Source organism: Trachymyrmex septentrionalis, unplaced genomic scaffold, assembly GCF_001594115.1.
Source record: "Trachymyrmex septentrionalis isolate Tsep2-gDNA-1 unplaced genomic scaffold, Tsep1.0 scaffold20, whole genome shotgun sequence".
NCBI lineage: Eukaryota > Metazoa > Arthropoda > Insecta > Hymenoptera > Formicidae > Trachymyrmex > Trachymyrmex septentrionalis.
Genome location: NW_017305180.1, coordinates 6,980,647 through 6,999,304, shown reverse-complemented (window position 1 = coordinate 6,999,304; position 18,658 = coordinate 6,980,647). Strand labels below are relative to the sequence as shown.

The following is an 18,658-nucleotide window of genomic DNA, read 5'->3' as shown; positions in this document are numbered from 1 at the left end:
TAAAAGATTTACGTTATTTACCTTTCTAATAGGCAGAGCTTTCCGAAAGGAGCTCCATTCATTAGAAACTAAAACTTCAATATGTTATCGCGTTTTCTTGACAGAAAACGTACTAAAATATAAAGAACTAAAATAAATATTTTATATATAATAAAAGTTTCACACTGTATTTGTAATTTATCATTAAATTATAAACATTATATTAATTTGCTTTCTTTACATCATAAATGAAAACATTAATACCTCATTTAATTATAATTATAAAATTTTAATTTTATATATTCTCTGAGAAAAAGTACGAAAAAAAATAAAAAAGGTATCTAATACGTTATCATGAATTTAAGAAACATTATTTTATTAAAGCTTTTTCGTGTAAATACAAGAAAACTGATAACATATTGCAAAAATATCAGGAAGATATATAACAATGAATAAATAAAATAAAATAAAATATAAAAAAATATTTAAAAAATAATTATATAAAATTGTATATAGTAAATGAAAAATAATTTGGACTTTTAGATCGATAATCTGATTTTTTCAAAAATTTATAAACTTAATCAAGTGTAAGATCAAAAAAATGAAATAAAAATTTCCTATCAAAATCAATTTTTAGAATATTTTCGGAGATGTTTATATAATAAAAATAATTATATATTGTAATAAAAACAATTATATAATAAAAAAATATGTAAATAAATTATTTTAATAACACATTCTAAAAAGGATTTTAATCGAAGATCTTAATATAAAAATTATTATAATCGCAATAATTCAGATTTTAGAATAATAAGAAATTATAGAATTAATGTTACATAAAATTACACATATGAATTTATAGCTACTAAAAGCTCGATCTGTTTACTCTAGACCGAGATCTAGCATTTCTAATTATAGAATATGTTCAGAATGTTATTTTAGCAAGAATAATTATAAACGAACATTTAGAACAAACATAAAAAAATGTAATGATCGTTTGATAAAACTGATAAAAATGTAATATATTTATTGAATATATTCCTCGTTTATATTCATGACGCTATTCGCACTCATTGAAGCAAATTTAAGATATTTTATCAGATAGGATATAAAAAGATACATTTCTCTTTTTGTGTTACACACGCGCGCGCGCGCGCGCGCGCACACACACACAACACACACACACGCACACGCACGCGCACACGCACGCACACACGCACGCACGCATGTATTTGACACAATTATATATTGATTATGCATGTATAATATATATTATTAATTATTCATCTGTTATTATTTTTTATTAATTAGCTGCGCTAACTTAGTTTTTAAGTTGTGACGTATAAGTACTATATATAATTTATAAATCGTTATAAATTAAAATTAGATTTTAATTTTCAATTTATATTCATACACTACCGTTCAAAAGTTTGAAAGTATTACTTTCTTTTAAGAACAGAGAGAGAGAGAGAGAGAGAGAGAGAGAGAGAGAGAGAGATCAGTATCACATTACTTTTAAAGAAAAACTATACGAAAAACTTTAACTTAAAATTGTCTGATTTATTTGTTTTATTACTATCTACATTATTATTTGTTTTCTAATCATACACACACACACATACACATACACATATATAGTTCCCGACATATATAAGTTCCCAAACATATATAAGTTCCCGAATCAGGTTTTACAAAAATCTAAACGAAATTGCATATTATTATTATCTCCCATTTCTGCAATATTTGCCGTGTCTTATGTGTAAGAGCCACTATTTTTTATCATACTCCCTTTTGGGCACTCGCTTTCAAAAAATATTTCATTAGTGCTTATTAGAACACGCATACAATTTCTTACAATGCTGCACCGTTTATTCTATCTTGTATGGTTTTTAAACATGAGAAATTGAACTCCACCGCGTCCGTCTGATGGATACAATCTCGTATACTACTAGCGGGAAAGTGATAAAAGATATAAATGGAAAAGTATCTTCTTTATGTTGTCTTTTCGGTAATACGAAAGATATCTTTTAGTTGACTTTTCACTTTTTCGAAACGACAACCATAAAAAAATGACGAAAAAAATGTCTTTTTTTAAGTTATCTTTTCGACAAAACTAAAAAACGTACAAAAAATTATAAGCTCATTATTAAGATAAAATATGAGTAGATTTTTAAAAATTCTATATAAACATTTAATAAAAAAATCTCGTACAACTTAATATGGATCTTTATGTGGTCCAAAAATTAAATCTTTATAAGACTTTAATAAAACCGAACCGTTATTAAAATCTTATTTTTCTCTTTATTAAATTTTAATAAAATTTGTATTAAATTATATTAAGCCTATATTAAATTATATTAAATCCATATAAAAATGTTTTGTGGGATATTGCTAACGTAGGAGAAACCGGGGTCAGTAGACTCTAGAGGTAAGTAGAATAGTGAGATATATATGATTTACATATTATATAATTAAAACGATTCAACAACCCTGAGCAAATTTTCCATACAAAAAGAGCCTTGAGGGCCTGAAAATAATTGAAAAATGCTGATATTATTGACAATTTTGATATAAATTGATATAAATTTGATTATTAACATAAATACTTAGATAATATATCATTAAATTGTTGATTTTTTATTATATAAATAAAAGTATGTATACTCATAATACTATAATATTTTATACATATATTGCTGCAAAATTACGATTTTTTTTCTCTACAATTATTATCTCTATTAATAATCAAATTCAGACGATAACATTAAAGTCATAATTATTGTATTATTACAGTAGTTTAATTACTTACTGCTTTTATAAGTCCGGAAAACCAATTTGCGCAGTTCGAATCACTTCAAATATAATATATATGCATGTACGTACATATATAGTATCTATATATAATTCACATTAAATTATTTAAGCATTAAAGATCTAACTTTGACAGTATAGGCATTTAATTTCTAATTCATATTAGTTGTGTTCTCATAATTATTATCACTATTTTTCCCAATTTATCTTTTTTTATCTTCTCAACGTGAAAAGAAAAAGTGGAAAAACGAACTATATAGAATTTACTTGGTGCCATTTGTCGATCATCAAATCTTTCATACAAATGATACATACCAAATCTTTTATATAAATGATGTATATTACCAAAGTTCTTTACTGTACAGTAAGAAATTAATGTTGTATTAACAGAACATTTAACTTGGCGCCACAATTGTTGATATCAAATCTTTTATATGGCTCATTCTAATCATACAATATGTGAATCATATATACATCTTGCTAGAGTTAGTTCAAAAATTTAAGATACTTGATCAAAATAGGAACATAATAGTATTAATGTAATATTTTTTGTAAATATTTTTTTTAATTTTTTGTAATTATGCGATATGATATTGCGCCCGTGCGGACGTGCGCGTGTGTGTGTGTGTATATATATGTGTACTCTCTGGTTACGATTAAAACTTTTTATGTAAATAAAGTAACTAGTAAAATCGTTACCATTATCCCAAAAATGCAACTGTGTTACTATGAACATTATTCAGCAGAAAATGTAAACATGTCGTTACTCAATCGTTACCAAACAAAGTAACGGTATCGACGTGCTGCTAGCATTGCCTTTTATTATTGTACTGCAATATATTTCTAAAAAAATGTACATTAATTTCCATAATGGTTGACCCCTCGAATAAATCAAACATAAAATTGAAATTCATATAGTAATGATTAATTTTTAATTAAGAATTAAAATTATTATAAATTATAATTTCGTAGTGATTCGAGCTTTATAATTTGATTCTTTATATTACTTTTTTTACATACAAATTTCCAACTGCTCCAAATTTGTTAACGCTAGTTTACATACATGTTTTTTTTTTTTTAATAAAAAGTTTAAAATTTTGAAATTTAATTCCTTATGCAAATTATGCGTATAGAATTATAAAAAAAGAAAGATTTATTATTTCTGGAGTATAGTAATATTGATATATTATACTTATCATAATTACACATCAGCACATACACTCACAATTCTCCTTGTTTATTAACCGTAAACTTTTATTCGTATGAACCTTAAAAATATAATCTTTATATTCATATTTTTAATTAAAATTTAATAAAGAAATATAAAATATATAACAGGAAGAAAAAAATATGTATGTATGTAAAAAAAAAGAAATATCGTATGATTTAAAGATTGATTATCAAAATTCAATATCAAATGTCATTAATAAAATTATTTAAATATTTATTTACCAATAAAATTTAACGAATTATTATAATATTTGATTCGTGCAATAACAGCTATTTATATTATGTATCAGAACTATTGATAAGGATAGGCTACGTTCTGTTCTTTACCGATTTTGATCAAACTTGCAGCGATTAGTAATCTTATTTAAAAAAAGCTGCAAGATTTAAAAAATAAATCCTCACTCTCTGAAAGTTAAAAATGCATGTAAATATATAAGACAAATTTTTTTTAATTGTTTTATATTAGTCACAGATAGCTTTTAGACAGGCACCACCATGAAGTTGAATTCAAATTTTATTTTCCACATTATTTAACTATCTTTTTTTGTTATATACTGTATTTATCTAATTTTATTCTAATTGTAGGCAACTGCATTGAAATAATATGTATTTGATAAACATTAAAATTCTTCTCCAATAAATTCAATATGTGAGTAATTATGCAACTAGTTATAATATTGCTATAATTATGGAAACTTATATTTAAAAAACAAGAAAAATATAATACAATTTCATGTATATTATTGCGGTATCAAATTAATTAATACAAAAGTCATTACTAAAATTATTCACACAGTTAATAATTCTTAGCATTTTTATAATATTATACGCTAATTGCGCAAGTTAGTGATATAATAACTTTCATCACAAAAGTATAAAAGCTATTTTAAACGAGTTAGGGGTAAATATGACTGTTCGCTCTAAGAGAGAAGTGTCTTAAGGGTTGCAACACAAAATTAAGACTGTATGCATATGATAGCGCATAAATAGCACAATATTATTGTATATAATTTTTTCATTAAAATTTGGTCAAGTGGAGGGGTCAACTAGACAGACGTCTTTTTGTACTTATACCTATAATTAGATACCATTTCTTGTGTACTGATATCTATACTTGATACATTTCTCTCTCTCTCAGTTTTAGATGATACTTTCCTGCACTAAGGCAATTTTGTAATTGTCACAAGTTTGTATTACATTTTGAAATCATATTTAGAAGTTCAATCTCGAATTAGCACCGATATTTTTTAGTCAATTTATAACATTAAGTTATACAGAGTGTGTTTTATTTTGATTTTATTTCAACTTTATGTGATTTGACATTAAAATTATCTAAATTGTACTAATGATTTAAAAAATTAAGATCTAAATGTTTATAATTTCTTTTTTATGTTATGATTCTAATAAATTTATTTACACATTTAGTTGCTGTGTTGGTTTTTTGCAGGTATTTTACATTATTAATTTATTTAAAATTTCAAGCATTTCATATTTCATTATATTATTTTTCAATAATAAGTAAATATTAATAAATTATTTAATAAAACTAATTAATGGTTTTATAAGTGTTATTTTATTGTATTTAATACGTTAAACTTATTGAATATTTATGTAAGTAACAAATTCTATAAATACAAAAGTTCTTATAATCTTTTTCTACAAATTGCATAATTTAAATAATAGATGTATTGTAATATTAATAATATTTTCGTTTTACATATATTTGCAGTTTTAAATTTCTTTTATATTTATTTTTCTTATTTTTCTTATAATATGATTTTAAATATAAAATCGAAGTGCAGCGTAAACTGGTACCTATTTGTGAGACAAATCATAAGCTAACTTAATCTTTATGTAATGTTGTGTTATAGTGTTTAATATCAAGTTATAATCCTCAAAGGCAATCTTGTATTTACGGAAAAATCCACCAGAAAAAAAACTGTGTTACATGTTTGCAGAGCATGAAACTAAGATTTATATGCACGTGTTGTATAATTATATATGTATTTTATATGTATAATAAATAAATATTACGCGCAGATATATGAAATATACAGATCTATATCTAGAAATATACTACCTATACAGATCATACCTCACAAGCAAACTGTCGTCATTTGATGTCAAAATAACGTTAAAGACATTATTTTATCGTCAAAATGCAATTTATTCAAAAATGTTATGTTAAAAAACCTGTATCTAGATACTGAAAATAGAATACTTTACACAATACTATGCATATACATATTTTATGCTCTGCAAATGTGTAACGCAGTTTTTGTTTCTGGTGGATTTTTCGCAAATACAGAATTGCCTTCAGGACATTGCTCTGAGGACTATAATTTGACACTATAACGCAACATTATATAAAGATAACTTATAGTCACTATATAAAGTTAGCTTATAGTCTGCCTCACAAACAAGTACCAGTTTACGCTGCACTTCAATTTTATATTCAAAACTATAGTACAAGAAAAATAAGAAAAAGAAAAATTTTTTTAATTTAAAACAAATATGTAAAATTAAAAAATAAATTCGTTTTTATGTAGATATGTTGAATTTAGAATCTGAATGATTGTATTTAGAAAATAATATTGGTAATAATCAACAAGCAGTTGCAGGATAACAACAATTACGAAACCAATTTTCCAGAAGATTGCAAAAATATAACTTTGATGCGGAAATCGTGAACAAGCTTTAAGAAAATTGCATAAAAGTAGGATGAAAGTCTTCCGCTAGTTGCGTAAACGTTACCAAATTACAGAGACTACGCAAAAGAGCTATGCATTTGGATGAAGCAATACTAACAATAAGACACGGGTCGACCGACAGAGTCTTGTCGAGATCAGCAAAAGGAAACTCTATAAACATCTACCACAAATAACGCAGAAAGAGTAATTAATATTATCCATTGGAAACGTCTCTTTCGGTCTCAATTATTAGCTGTCGCTCATGTTACAATGCAAACAGAGTACATATACAAGATAGAAAAGTCGCGAGCACATCTCATTACAATAAGTGTCCAAGTGTGTGTGAGTTTTACTGAAGACTTTATTTATGCAAACGATCAATTATTCCATCATTTTCTGATGGAATCTCGACACGTGCTCACTACAAAGATTACATGATTTTATATAAAAACAAGCCACAAATATATATCGATCCCACACTTAATATCGATTTAGTGATACAGATTAGATGTATAGGTACATCGTGCGAATTGCTGATTTGCGCACTGAGAAACAGGTGCATTTTTAATATCCACAATTTTCATGACTCAACATCAAATGTGCCTGTATTCAAACCAGCATGATGATATCTACGCATCCGATTTGTAACGTTAAATCAATAATTAGGTATGTAATCGATAATTTTCTCATAGAGTAAAAAACTGTTTCAACTACTCTGATTTATCCTGTATTATATATAAGTAATATGATTGGAAACGAGACCGTTTATATTAAAACTTGAAATAACGAAGCGCCTTACCGGTCCGAGTGTTAAGATGTTGAACTACTATATAATATACATTCATTTAAATTTCTGAAAATTAATTCAATTTAAATGAATGTATATTATATAGTAGTTCAACATCTTAACACTCGGATCGGTAAGGCGCTTATTTTAAGTTTTTATATATAAGTGTTTACAATATATATAAGTTTTCCTTAATTATCTAAATTAAAGAAGTAAAAACTTATAATTAAAACTTATAAATAAAACTTAAAATCATTTGCAGTTTGTTTCTATCATATGTTTTTATCAATAATGAAATGTTTAGTTTCTAAGAAATGAGAGGGGAAGTCTCTTTAAGGAATCAATATATCAACGAGTTTCCTCTAACGATATACGTATGTATATACGACATGTAATAAATAAAGAAAGAAAACCTAAAAATTAATATAATCTGAGTTGTAAAAATTAATAAAAAATTAATTAATTTTATTAATAACTATTTAATCTAATTAGAAATATATTGTATATGTACACATTAATGTACGTATTAATGTATACATTAAAGTGACATAATTAATTGTAATTAATAATATAATTTATTATATTTTTGTCTCTATTTTAATAAATTTTTATTCTATTATAAATTGAATAATTGTATTGATAATTTGAATAATAAATGTGATAAAAATGATAAGAAATTACTAGTTCTATAGTTCTTCGGATGAAATCATACTTAACGAATAACGGATCATTAAAAAATATTTACATTATTCATCGATCATTATTTATTATTTCCAAGGACGTAGAACGACATTTACGATTCGGTTTTCCTGTAGAGAGAAGCGTGGATCCCGCGAAGGCGCTCAGTTACAAGCAGTCTACAGAAAGAGTACGATGGATCATGAGGCAGATAAAAAGAAAATTAAAAAAGTACAATGGCCTCAATGGATTGCTGGTATCGGAGGTATGTATTCTGTGCAATATCGATAAAATATATTAATCAAAATATTTTAATCTAGTTTTTAAAATACATTGATATTTATAGATGAGAAAAAAAATATTTACTTGACTTCATGTATAGTGTACAAAGAAAATAATCCACATTAAAAATATAAATATAAATAATATTAAGAGTCTTTATTTTAGACCGTATAAATATAATTAACGACTAATAATTTTGTGTTTTTCAGTCAATCTTCTGCAATTACAAATGGGACTGATATCGTTGTGGAGCTCACCGTATATCGCATATCTGACTTCACCCGAATCTCACATCCCCATGACAATGAACGAGGCTTCCTGGGTAGTTTCTCTATTGAACCTAGGCAGGCTAATTGGCGCCATTTCTGGTTCTGTTGCCGTTAACTATCTCGGTGCTAAAACATCGGTCTTCATAACGAGTTTGCCAATAACTCTCTGTTGGCTCTTTATAATTGTGGCTAATCGAGTGGAATGGTTGTATGTAGCCAGATTACTAGCTGGCATCAGTTTAGGAAAGACGTACAGCTGCTTCTCACTTTACTTAGGCGAAATTGCGGATCCTTCTATTCGCGGAGCTTTAGTCGCATTAGGTACGCTACGTGTGTATAAATCTTCATGGATAAATGCAGTGCATTTTAAAAATATGAAAGTGCTTGATATCCAGATATTTTGAAATAATAACGAACCAATGATTCCATTTATTTAATTATGGATGATTACATCATAAAAAAAGGCGTCCAGATTATCGAGCTGAATCTCGAGCGGAACTTCAAACCGAGCTTTAAGCCAAATCTCGTACTGAACCTAAAGACAACCTTTGACAAAACAAATTTCGTGAGTATCGCAAACATTTCAGTAAATCATATAATATTATGGTTTTAATTGTATATTTTATGCATTTAAATACTGAGTCGAAAAGTAAATCGTTATTTGCAACGAAGTTACAGTTAGGATTACGTTTTTTTCAATAATTATATAATAATTTTACTTCGTTTCTCTTTTACATCTATAACTGTAACTTAACTTAGTTATATTTTTTAAAACTAATTGACTAATTTAATAGTTGTATACTTTTATAATTACATTAAACTTATTTATCAACGCATGAGTGAAAAATATCACATTCGATCAAGACGGTTCTTCGTGCTTAACAATATTTCTTGTGAATTTATACAATTTCCAATTCAAGCAAACTATGTGCCGATTATTTGTCGATCTTGAAACACAATCCGATGGAGCACTCCAGCTTCGGTTTAGGACTGTGTTTCAAGACCGACAAATAATCAGCGTACAATTTGCTTGAACTGGAAATTGTATAAATACACAAGAAATGTTATTAAGCACGAAGAACCGAATCTCAAACCTTGATCGAATACGACATTTTTCAGTTATGTATGTTCAATCTCATTAGTCAATTTTCATTTAATATTGTTTTTTTAATATTGTTATTTATCAATATATAAACCGATGAAAATAAAAAGTGAACAATCAATGATTATTTCTAGTGATTGAAATATATCTATCCCTGATAGTAGTGATAATCATCACAGTCTGTAAATGTTTATATTAAAAAGATAACAATATTAAACTAAATTCCCGAGATAACAAATTAATAATAAATAAATAAAAAATATGCAACTGAAAATTAGGCATTGTCGACGATGCGCAGTTTGTTTTTTAAAAAAAGTTTTATATAAAAAATGAAAGTACATGTTTCGGCTAATCTTTTAGCCTTCTTCAGCAAGAAAGAACAAACGATTATTACAGTAGATTGCTAACCATTAATTATAATTCGAAGTAAAAAGAAAAATAATTACAGTACACTGTTGTTCAATCAAAATCATTGTGAGGCAACGATCATTCTCCCATTATAGAGTAACTCTAGTTGAAAGGCTGGATAGTAGCGATTGTTTGTTATTTATTTGTTTATATTAAACTAGGATCTTTTTAATATGTAAATGTCTTAATATTGATCCCATAATTTTGTTTCCAAGTGTATATATTAATTTATTATAAATAATATAGAGTGTGTAATTAAACGTTTAATAAATAAGTAAAATAATTTAGTAATATTAAAAATATATACAACTCTTGTGTTTCAAATAGCAATGCAAATAGGAAAAATTAACAGAGAAGTAGTTGGAAAGTAAACTCGTTGACTTTTAAAATAACTATGATTGTAATGTATTACTTTTCATCTCATAACAGAAACTAGTTACTTTTACAAAGTAACTTTCCCAATCCTGGTTAAATATACACGCGATGCTCACGATGTTTGGCTCGAAGTTCATCTCTAGGTTCGGTTTGAGGCTCGGCTTAAAGTTCAACTCAATAATCTGGACGCATTTTAAGGCAAAATATTCCTTCCAAAGTTTGATAGCAGATATTGAGATACTAGATTGTGTTTACGATAATACATATATTTAAAAAAAGATTTAATTATCGTAGCAAAAAAATCGCTCTAATATATTCACATATTCGATATAAAAGCGACTAAACTTTACTGTCGTAAACATTTATTTTATATTATAGCAATATATGTGTGTTATTAAAAAATTTTTAATCTGTTCATAAAAATATAAATGTACTGCTAAAGCTAATTTAATTTATTGCTACAACGAAATCGTGAAATATTTCTAGCAAATTTTCTGTTAAAAAAATTTACACAATTAACAAAATTTTGTTCAGCAAATACAAAATTAGTATTTCTAGCAAATTTTTTTGCTGAATATAGTAATTAACTTTAATGTAATACAGAGTGAATAACAGTAGTTAAATCAGTTTATCTTATGAAAAAATAATCGATTACACACCTAATTATCGACTTAATGATACAGATTGGATGCGTCGATAACATCGTGTAAACTGCTGTGGTTTGAGTATATATACAAAAATAGGCACATTTAACATTGAGTTTTGAAAATTGTTATAAGATATTAAAAATGTGTCTTTTTCTCGGTACGCCCAAATCAGTAATTCACACGATGTATTCACGCATCTGATCTGTATCGCTAAGTCGGTATAATTAGATGAGGTCAATAATTTTTTCTTAAGATAAAAAACTGGTTCAACTACTCTGAATATGCACTCTGTATATTGTGTCAAAGTAAATCTTTCATTTCTCCATATAGTCACAAAACTAACTATTTGGAGAATTTGGAGAATTTGGAGAATTAAATTATTATTAAAAAATGTATTTTATATGTACATATTACAGTATCAACATCATTAATATTTATATTTGTACAATACTAATTATGAAATTAATATTATCACATTAGTTTAAAGAATAATTTGAAGAAATCATCAAAAACATAAAATCGCAAACTATTTGAACAATTAGTTTTGTGATGGTATATAATAATCAATAAATGTTCAATTTTTAATTTGCATTTGTATAATAATACTTTCAGTTTATAAAATTGATGAGATATAACACAAAAGAAAAAGCAAAAAATTCTAAATAGTTAAAGAGCATAGAATCGCATTAATAGTGAATAATGATTTATAATAGTTAGAATGAATAATTAGAAAAACCGGCACTGGATTTTCTCGCGTGCAGTACACAACTTTATTAATAAAATTGATAGAAAAGATATAATACGTTAGATGTAAAGATGCATATAAATTAAAAGGCGTAAACGTTTCGTGTTCTCTTCAGTACAATATAAATTAGGAACATAAAAATTGTCCATTTCTTCTATAAGGTCAAATTGCAAATAAACAGTTATCATGTGAGTTAAAAGATGTAAGATTTATGAATAAGTAAGATATAAATTCAAATGAATCAAAATTTAAAAGAAAATACTGAATAGATTATTATAAACAATAAATCAAATGTCGGATTCAGAATGATCATCAACAGAGTTAAAAAACGATTGTCACAATCACTTGACAATCCTTTTGTTTGCAACTCAGAAGAAACCTGTTCTGTTTTAATGGACAATTATTATCCGTTTTCAATTTATATCGCATTGAAGAAGACTCGAAATGTGAGTCAAAACATTTGCATTTTTCTTTTAATTTAATTTATATATCTCTTTATATCTAACGTATTGTACATGTTTTTTCTATCAATCTTGTTAATCTGGAAACACTGATGTCAGCGTTAAAGTACGCGACATTAAAAATTGTACATTATATACGAAAATCCAGTATCGACTATCATGAGCATTATTTCTTATATTGTTTAAATTAATATAAGCATTTATATAAAGATTAATAAGAATTAATGTCTTTTTTACAGCTGTAAGCGGATTATCAATAGGCAATCTAATGATGAGTATCATGGGTGCGTATTTAAGAATGGACGTGAGCGCTACCGTATGCTTGATTCTTTGCATCATACTAATAATAATTTTCATTTGGTTGCCGGAATCGCCACATCATTTCGTCAAGATCAAACAGGAATCTAAAGCGCGAACCTCGATACTCTGGTATCACCGTGATTGCGATGTGGAATCGGAATTGCAAGCACTAAAGCTCTTTCTCGAAAAGAATAGGAGCTTACGATTTACGGAAGTTATAAAGGAATTCAAAATTCCGTATATTTGGAAAGCACAAATACTCGTATCGCTACTCTTCATGTATCTTCAAATATGCGGCCTAAATAACGTGTTATTCTACATGGAGACCATTCTGAGACACACCAAAGTGACAGTCATAAAACCGTCAATGATCGTAATTATCGTTACTGCTACCGGGATCGCCGGCTCTATGCTTTCTATGCTCTTAATCGATAGGTTCGGCAGGCGAATCTTAACGATCGTCTCCACCTTAGCTGTCACGATCTCGCTAATCTGTCTAGGTATACAATATCAGCTTCTCGATGCAGGTTATAACCCCGCTAGTCTTCAGGCTCTACCGATTTGCTCAGTGTTGCTCTTCCAGATAGCTTTATACGTAGGCCTCGTCTCGATACCTAACACGGTACTGGGTGAGATCTTTCCGCCACATATTAAGTGCGTAGCTGGTTGTTTCGCCAGCATCATCTGTGCGATATCCTCCTTTATCTCCACATCGACATATCAGCCTTTAATCAATTTAATCACAGAAAAATACTTATTCTACGTGTATGCTTTGTTACTGGTAACCGCCGTACCGTATGCCTATTTCTGCATGCCCGAGACTAAAGGCAAGTCGTTGCAGGAGATTCAAGAAGTACTGGACGGAAGAACTAAACAGTCAGTTAGTTGAGTCATTTGAATACATTTATCGAACTATCTGATCGGTCTATAGAAAACTTATAATCGAATTTGTTTTCTTGCATTTATTACAAAAAGTTTTTCACAATAGATCGATAATGTCGATATCGATATCAAATAATGTTGATATGACAAATAATGATTTAACAAATTGTAACTTCAATGTAATATTTTTATTTCGTCTCAGCAAATCTACATTATTTAATTAGTAACAAGATCAGTTGAATTGACAAAAAAACATTTTAAAGAATAGATATATAAAAATGTCTGCTCACCTCTACTCATTATATATTATCTTTGCACATGCATTAAACTGTAAGAATAATTAAATTTTTTATTTTATTTGTAATACGCGATTGTTTAAAATAATTTAATTAAATTTAAATCATTATAATTTTAAACCATTATAAAATGGTTATGCCTTTAAAAAATATACTTTTAGCAATTAATATAAAAAATATATCAATAAAATTGTAAGCGTATAAGATGACTAATACTTATCTAATCATTCTTGTAAGCAGAATAATAATGAACAGAGACGTGTTTTTTCCGACAGCATAATTATTTATCACCAATTACTTCGCGAAGTATTTAAAAGTATAAGTAACTGATGCGAGATAAGAAACGCATTTAATTTTCGCATTAACAATTCTATGCTTCCAAATATCCAACACGATGCATTGAATTGTCAATGTTGCACAAAAACAACAAGAATTTCAAATACGAAGTCGATTCTCGGAAGATACGGAAAGTATTTCAGAGAAAAATCTCTCTCTTATATTGCGCGTATATGTAATATATCATAATGTAACAATGCTTCCTACAAGCTGTTCGCAAATGAATATCTAATCAAAATATTAATTCAAACCTCAAGCATAATTAAGCGATAATCGCGCAGAATCTTGTCAGAAATATTGTAATTATTTTTCTCTCCTGGACGGACATAAGGTAATGTCGGTAATGGAACTTGGCCAGATTCATATTTTATAAAATATTTCACTTGGATGGTCACCAGCGACAACATTAAAAGCGCAATGGGGCCATGATCTAAGGCTGTAAATTCAAGACTGTCTTATCTCACACAGATCATTTTGTCAATAACACTTTACATTTATATTACGAGGAAAATAAAACCAACGTATTACGCAGCTAATTAATCTAAAAATAACTACGCAATAAAAAAGAGCTTACATTAAATTGCGTAGAGAATGCATTACCTATATGTGGGTATAATATTTAAAAAATGACACGATAATTATAATAAACATCTCAAAATACAAAAAGACAAAATAGACACTCGAAAATAATCCATCACTAGAAAGAAAAACAATTAAAAGCTGATATAATAAATAAAATATTTATTATAAGCATATATAATTTCTTATTTTTGACATTTCATTTATAGCGAATTTGATTAAATGCGCTCAGTGTGTATTAGTGCACATTAAAATCGTCGTACACAAAGTGACCTAAAAATATGTGTTTTATATATATATAAATGGATTAAATCTCAATACATTTTATTGTGTTGTTACGTAAAACCTAAAATTTTATAATTCGAAATATCTGCTTTTTACTTTTACACGGATTAAATCAGTAGATGTACAACGGCTTTAATATGCACTAGTGCGCACTAGTGCGTCCAACCAAATTCTATTACATAATAGATCCTGCGAATTAATCGAACAACGTGATCACATTCTGCTCTTCTTGTATATGCCAACGCATACTCGGTTAGAATTTTAAATTCATTATCGTAAAATATCATTAGAGCTACAAGAGGTGCATAAACCAATAACTGTAACCGCTGCATCATGGGCAAACATTGTATAGGCATAATGCTCCGTAATGCACCAATTAAATTAGGGTGAGATAAATGGGTTTCGCTTGCGTCGAAACATTTGCATTTTATTTACATCACACTTTTCAGGCGTATCACTATCAGCAGAATTTTTTTTTACGAGATAAGAATAATTGCGAAGGCGTGCGTAATAGAGTATGCAAAAAGAATCGACCGCATAAAAAGAATGAAATCAAGTGAAGTAAAAACACAGTCGTGACAGTCAGTTGTTTAAACAATCTTGTCAAGATGTGGATAAAATTCTAGGTAAGCTAAGCACGAAAACATGTCTAGAGAATACTCTGTTTTACTTTAATTTAAATTTAGATATAATGAATCGCCCGGATGCTGCCTCTTATCTATACGTTTCGTAGACGACTGTTCGTCCTTTTATTTTTTCAGGATCGTTATAGTTTAGTACTCGTAATAAAAAGGACTATTACATAAGAGTGCCATTTTCATCGTGGAGTTAAACGCGATAATCTACAAAGCGGCTGAAAACTTGAATTAAATTCTATTGATTTAAATTCCAATAACGCAACTAAATTACAATCAGAAAATAATATTCGCATAACACATTAGTAGTTTTCAATTATGTCACGTACAAAGATGCTAAATTATACTTCTTTCTCAACGCGTGATTCTACAATCGATGGCCATTCTAAAATTAGCAGAATAATTTGATACTCTAATTTTCTCGCTTCGAGACTGCATTGTCAAGGGAATTAAAGGCAAACGGCCGAGTGGAAATGCACCGTCGTTTAATATTTGTTATTGTTCGGTTTTGGCACGCAACAATGAGAGAACCGAGCAACGGAATTACTTTGCCCCCGCAATTATTGCAACTTTCAACTCAACGAAAATGGCCTCGATCGGACGCGTGGGACTCAGTGTCTTTCGCTGCCGCGAGAAAGTTTGTCAAACCGCGTAACGAGCGGAGAGTGTAATTGCCAGCCGAACACAAACTCGATTGTCCTCCGAGAAAGCTCCGACGTCCGCTCCGGAACTACCAATCACATTAGACCTGTCTGCAAGTAAACCGTGAGACAATTAACCCCACCCTCCGTCAGTCGGGTATTCATATTTTGTGGCAAACAGTCATTTTCATCACCATCTAACCCGACGCGACGGCCATGTTGTGGCACCTGTCTTCGATAATGTAATATTGTTCCATAAATATATTATCACAAGTTTAATATAGTTTAACATATTGAAATTAGACATATTTTAATTATACGACTACAAGAAGTTTTATAGAAATTAAATATGGTTTTCCCATACTCTTTCTAGATACAGAGTAATAATTAAGAAGTTGTTACAACTAAATAATTATTTTATGATAAATCGATAGAATAAAATATATTATAGAAAAAACTTTGTTGTAGAACTGTTATAGAAAAAACTCAACATGTTTTTATTAATAGTGAAAAATATTATGTATACCTAAATATGTATGTATAAACTTATAAAAATAAATACTGTAAAAAGATTAAAAATTCAACTGATTACATAACTTATGTTTTTAAAATTGATCTTTTCTTCAATTTTTACAATCAAGCTGCTTTTGAAAATTATTGTGCACTATATAATATCAATAATTATAATTCTATGCCTTCAAAAAATACCAACAAAATTCCTTTCCAAAAGAAAAGAAAATTCCATTATACCAGTAATGCGTAATCTCTCGTGTATATTATATATAATAAAAATATTTTATTTACTTTATGTAATTAACTATATTATCAGAAAGTCTTTCCCTTTTTGCAAAAAGGTTCATGCAAAAATACGGAAAGATTTTCTGACTAACTTAATACTTATATAATTTACCTACATATACATTATATCAAATAAATAGAAATAAAATTTAATCATAATAAGAAAATTATAAATGTATATACGTATATATATCATCATTACTTTATATTAATATTAAGATACAATTTTTCTACTTATTCCAGTTATTAATTTTGAATTGGTTTTTACGACTATGCACCTTGTGCAAAAATAACTATCGGAATTTACTTTAATAAATTTTATTAATAATAAAATTTAAAAAAAACAAGATAATTTATAAAATTCAAGTATTTTATGAACATATTATTTATTTATATAAAAAAATATACGTACAAACATGTAAGCTACATTTCCAAAATATAAATTCTTAAAAATTGTTTTCAATGTATCTCAAATGAAATTGTTAAATTATTACCATTAATAATAATGTTATTACTTTGATAGTTTATATAAAACAGAAAATATATTTTATATTTTCGGCTATGAGACTACAGACTGTAGAAAATTAATTGGCAAGCAACATGCGACCGCGGATTGCGCATCACTTTATTATATTATGACACTGTTGAAGAAAGTACAACGATTAAATCGCAAACAGTCCACTCAAATTTTAGGGTTAATTTAATACAAGATGAATATGTTAGAAGGTACACAAATACTATGTAATAAAATTTAAATAGATAATATCGACACAGTGAATAGATAATATCGACATGGTTTGTAAACAAACCATGGAAACATATTTTTTTCAGTAAAATTAACATTTATAATATGTTAAAGTAATCTACATTTTATTCATTCATCTTAAAATACATTTTAAAATATTATATTTTTACGTTATTTGTACACTTACTCATAAATTGTGCCATTTTGACTAAAAAATGTTAAATATAAATTTAACATAAAATCTTTAAATAATATAATCACATTATATTTAATTAACATACAAATATGATTAAAAAATTCAACTGTCATAAACTGTTAATGAAAACGTGAGTAAACCGTTTCCAACACAAACACACAATTTTTTTTACTGTGCACTATGTCATTACGTTATTAAATCATTATGTCATTATGTTGTTTACAATAATAAAAGAGAATAGAATTGATTCTTGAAAACGTCTTCACTATTGTGCAATATGCTATGCTTAAACGCGCAAATTTCGAATAGTTCAATTGGCTAAGCTTAAAAATCCTTCTGATTAAAAAAAAACCTCAATATTTTGATATTAGAATTTTCATTACAAAATGATTTTAGGAATCTGCTATTAATAGTAAATCTGGTACACATCTTGTATAATACTAATAATTGTAAATTATATGCCTTCAAAAAATTCTAACTAAATTATTTTCATGGAAATAA

General features: G+C 27.4%; 2 protein-coding genes across 2 annotated transcripts in view; one reads left to right on the top strand and one right to left on the bottom strand.

The window, feature by feature from the left end:
* The window catches only part of LOC108747669, a 171,909-nt gene that overhangs the window by 116,879 nt on the left and 36,372 nt on the right, over positions 1 to 18,658 (bottom strand). The window lies entirely within an intron of this gene.
* On the top strand, positions 8,353 to 13,653 carry LOC108747667 (facilitated trehalose transporter Tret1-like). Its single transcript, XM_018485279.1, has 3 exons — positions 8,353 to 8,440; positions 8,667 to 9,047; positions 12,704 to 13,653. The coding sequence occupies exons 1-3, from the start codon at positions 8,371 to 8,373 to the stop codon at positions 13,651 to 13,653; spliced, it is 1,401 nt and encodes a 466-aa protein (XP_018340781.1). The 5' UTR covers positions 8,353 to 8,370.

Excerpts from the sequence above, each read along its gene's own strand:
- LOC108747667 (XM_018485279.1), top strand. The coding sequence starts at position 8,371 with ATGGATCATGAGGCAGATAAAAAGAAAATTAAAAAAGTACAATGGCCT. Across the intron at positions 8,441-8,666 it reads ATGGATTGCTGGTATCGGAG|TCAATCTTCTGCAATTACAA; the intron begins GTATGTATTCTG and ends TGTGTTTTTCAG. Across the intron at positions 9,048-12,703 it reads CGGAGCTTTAGTCGCATTAG|CTGTAAGCGGATTATCAATA; the intron begins GTACGCTACGTG and ends TCTTTTTTACAG.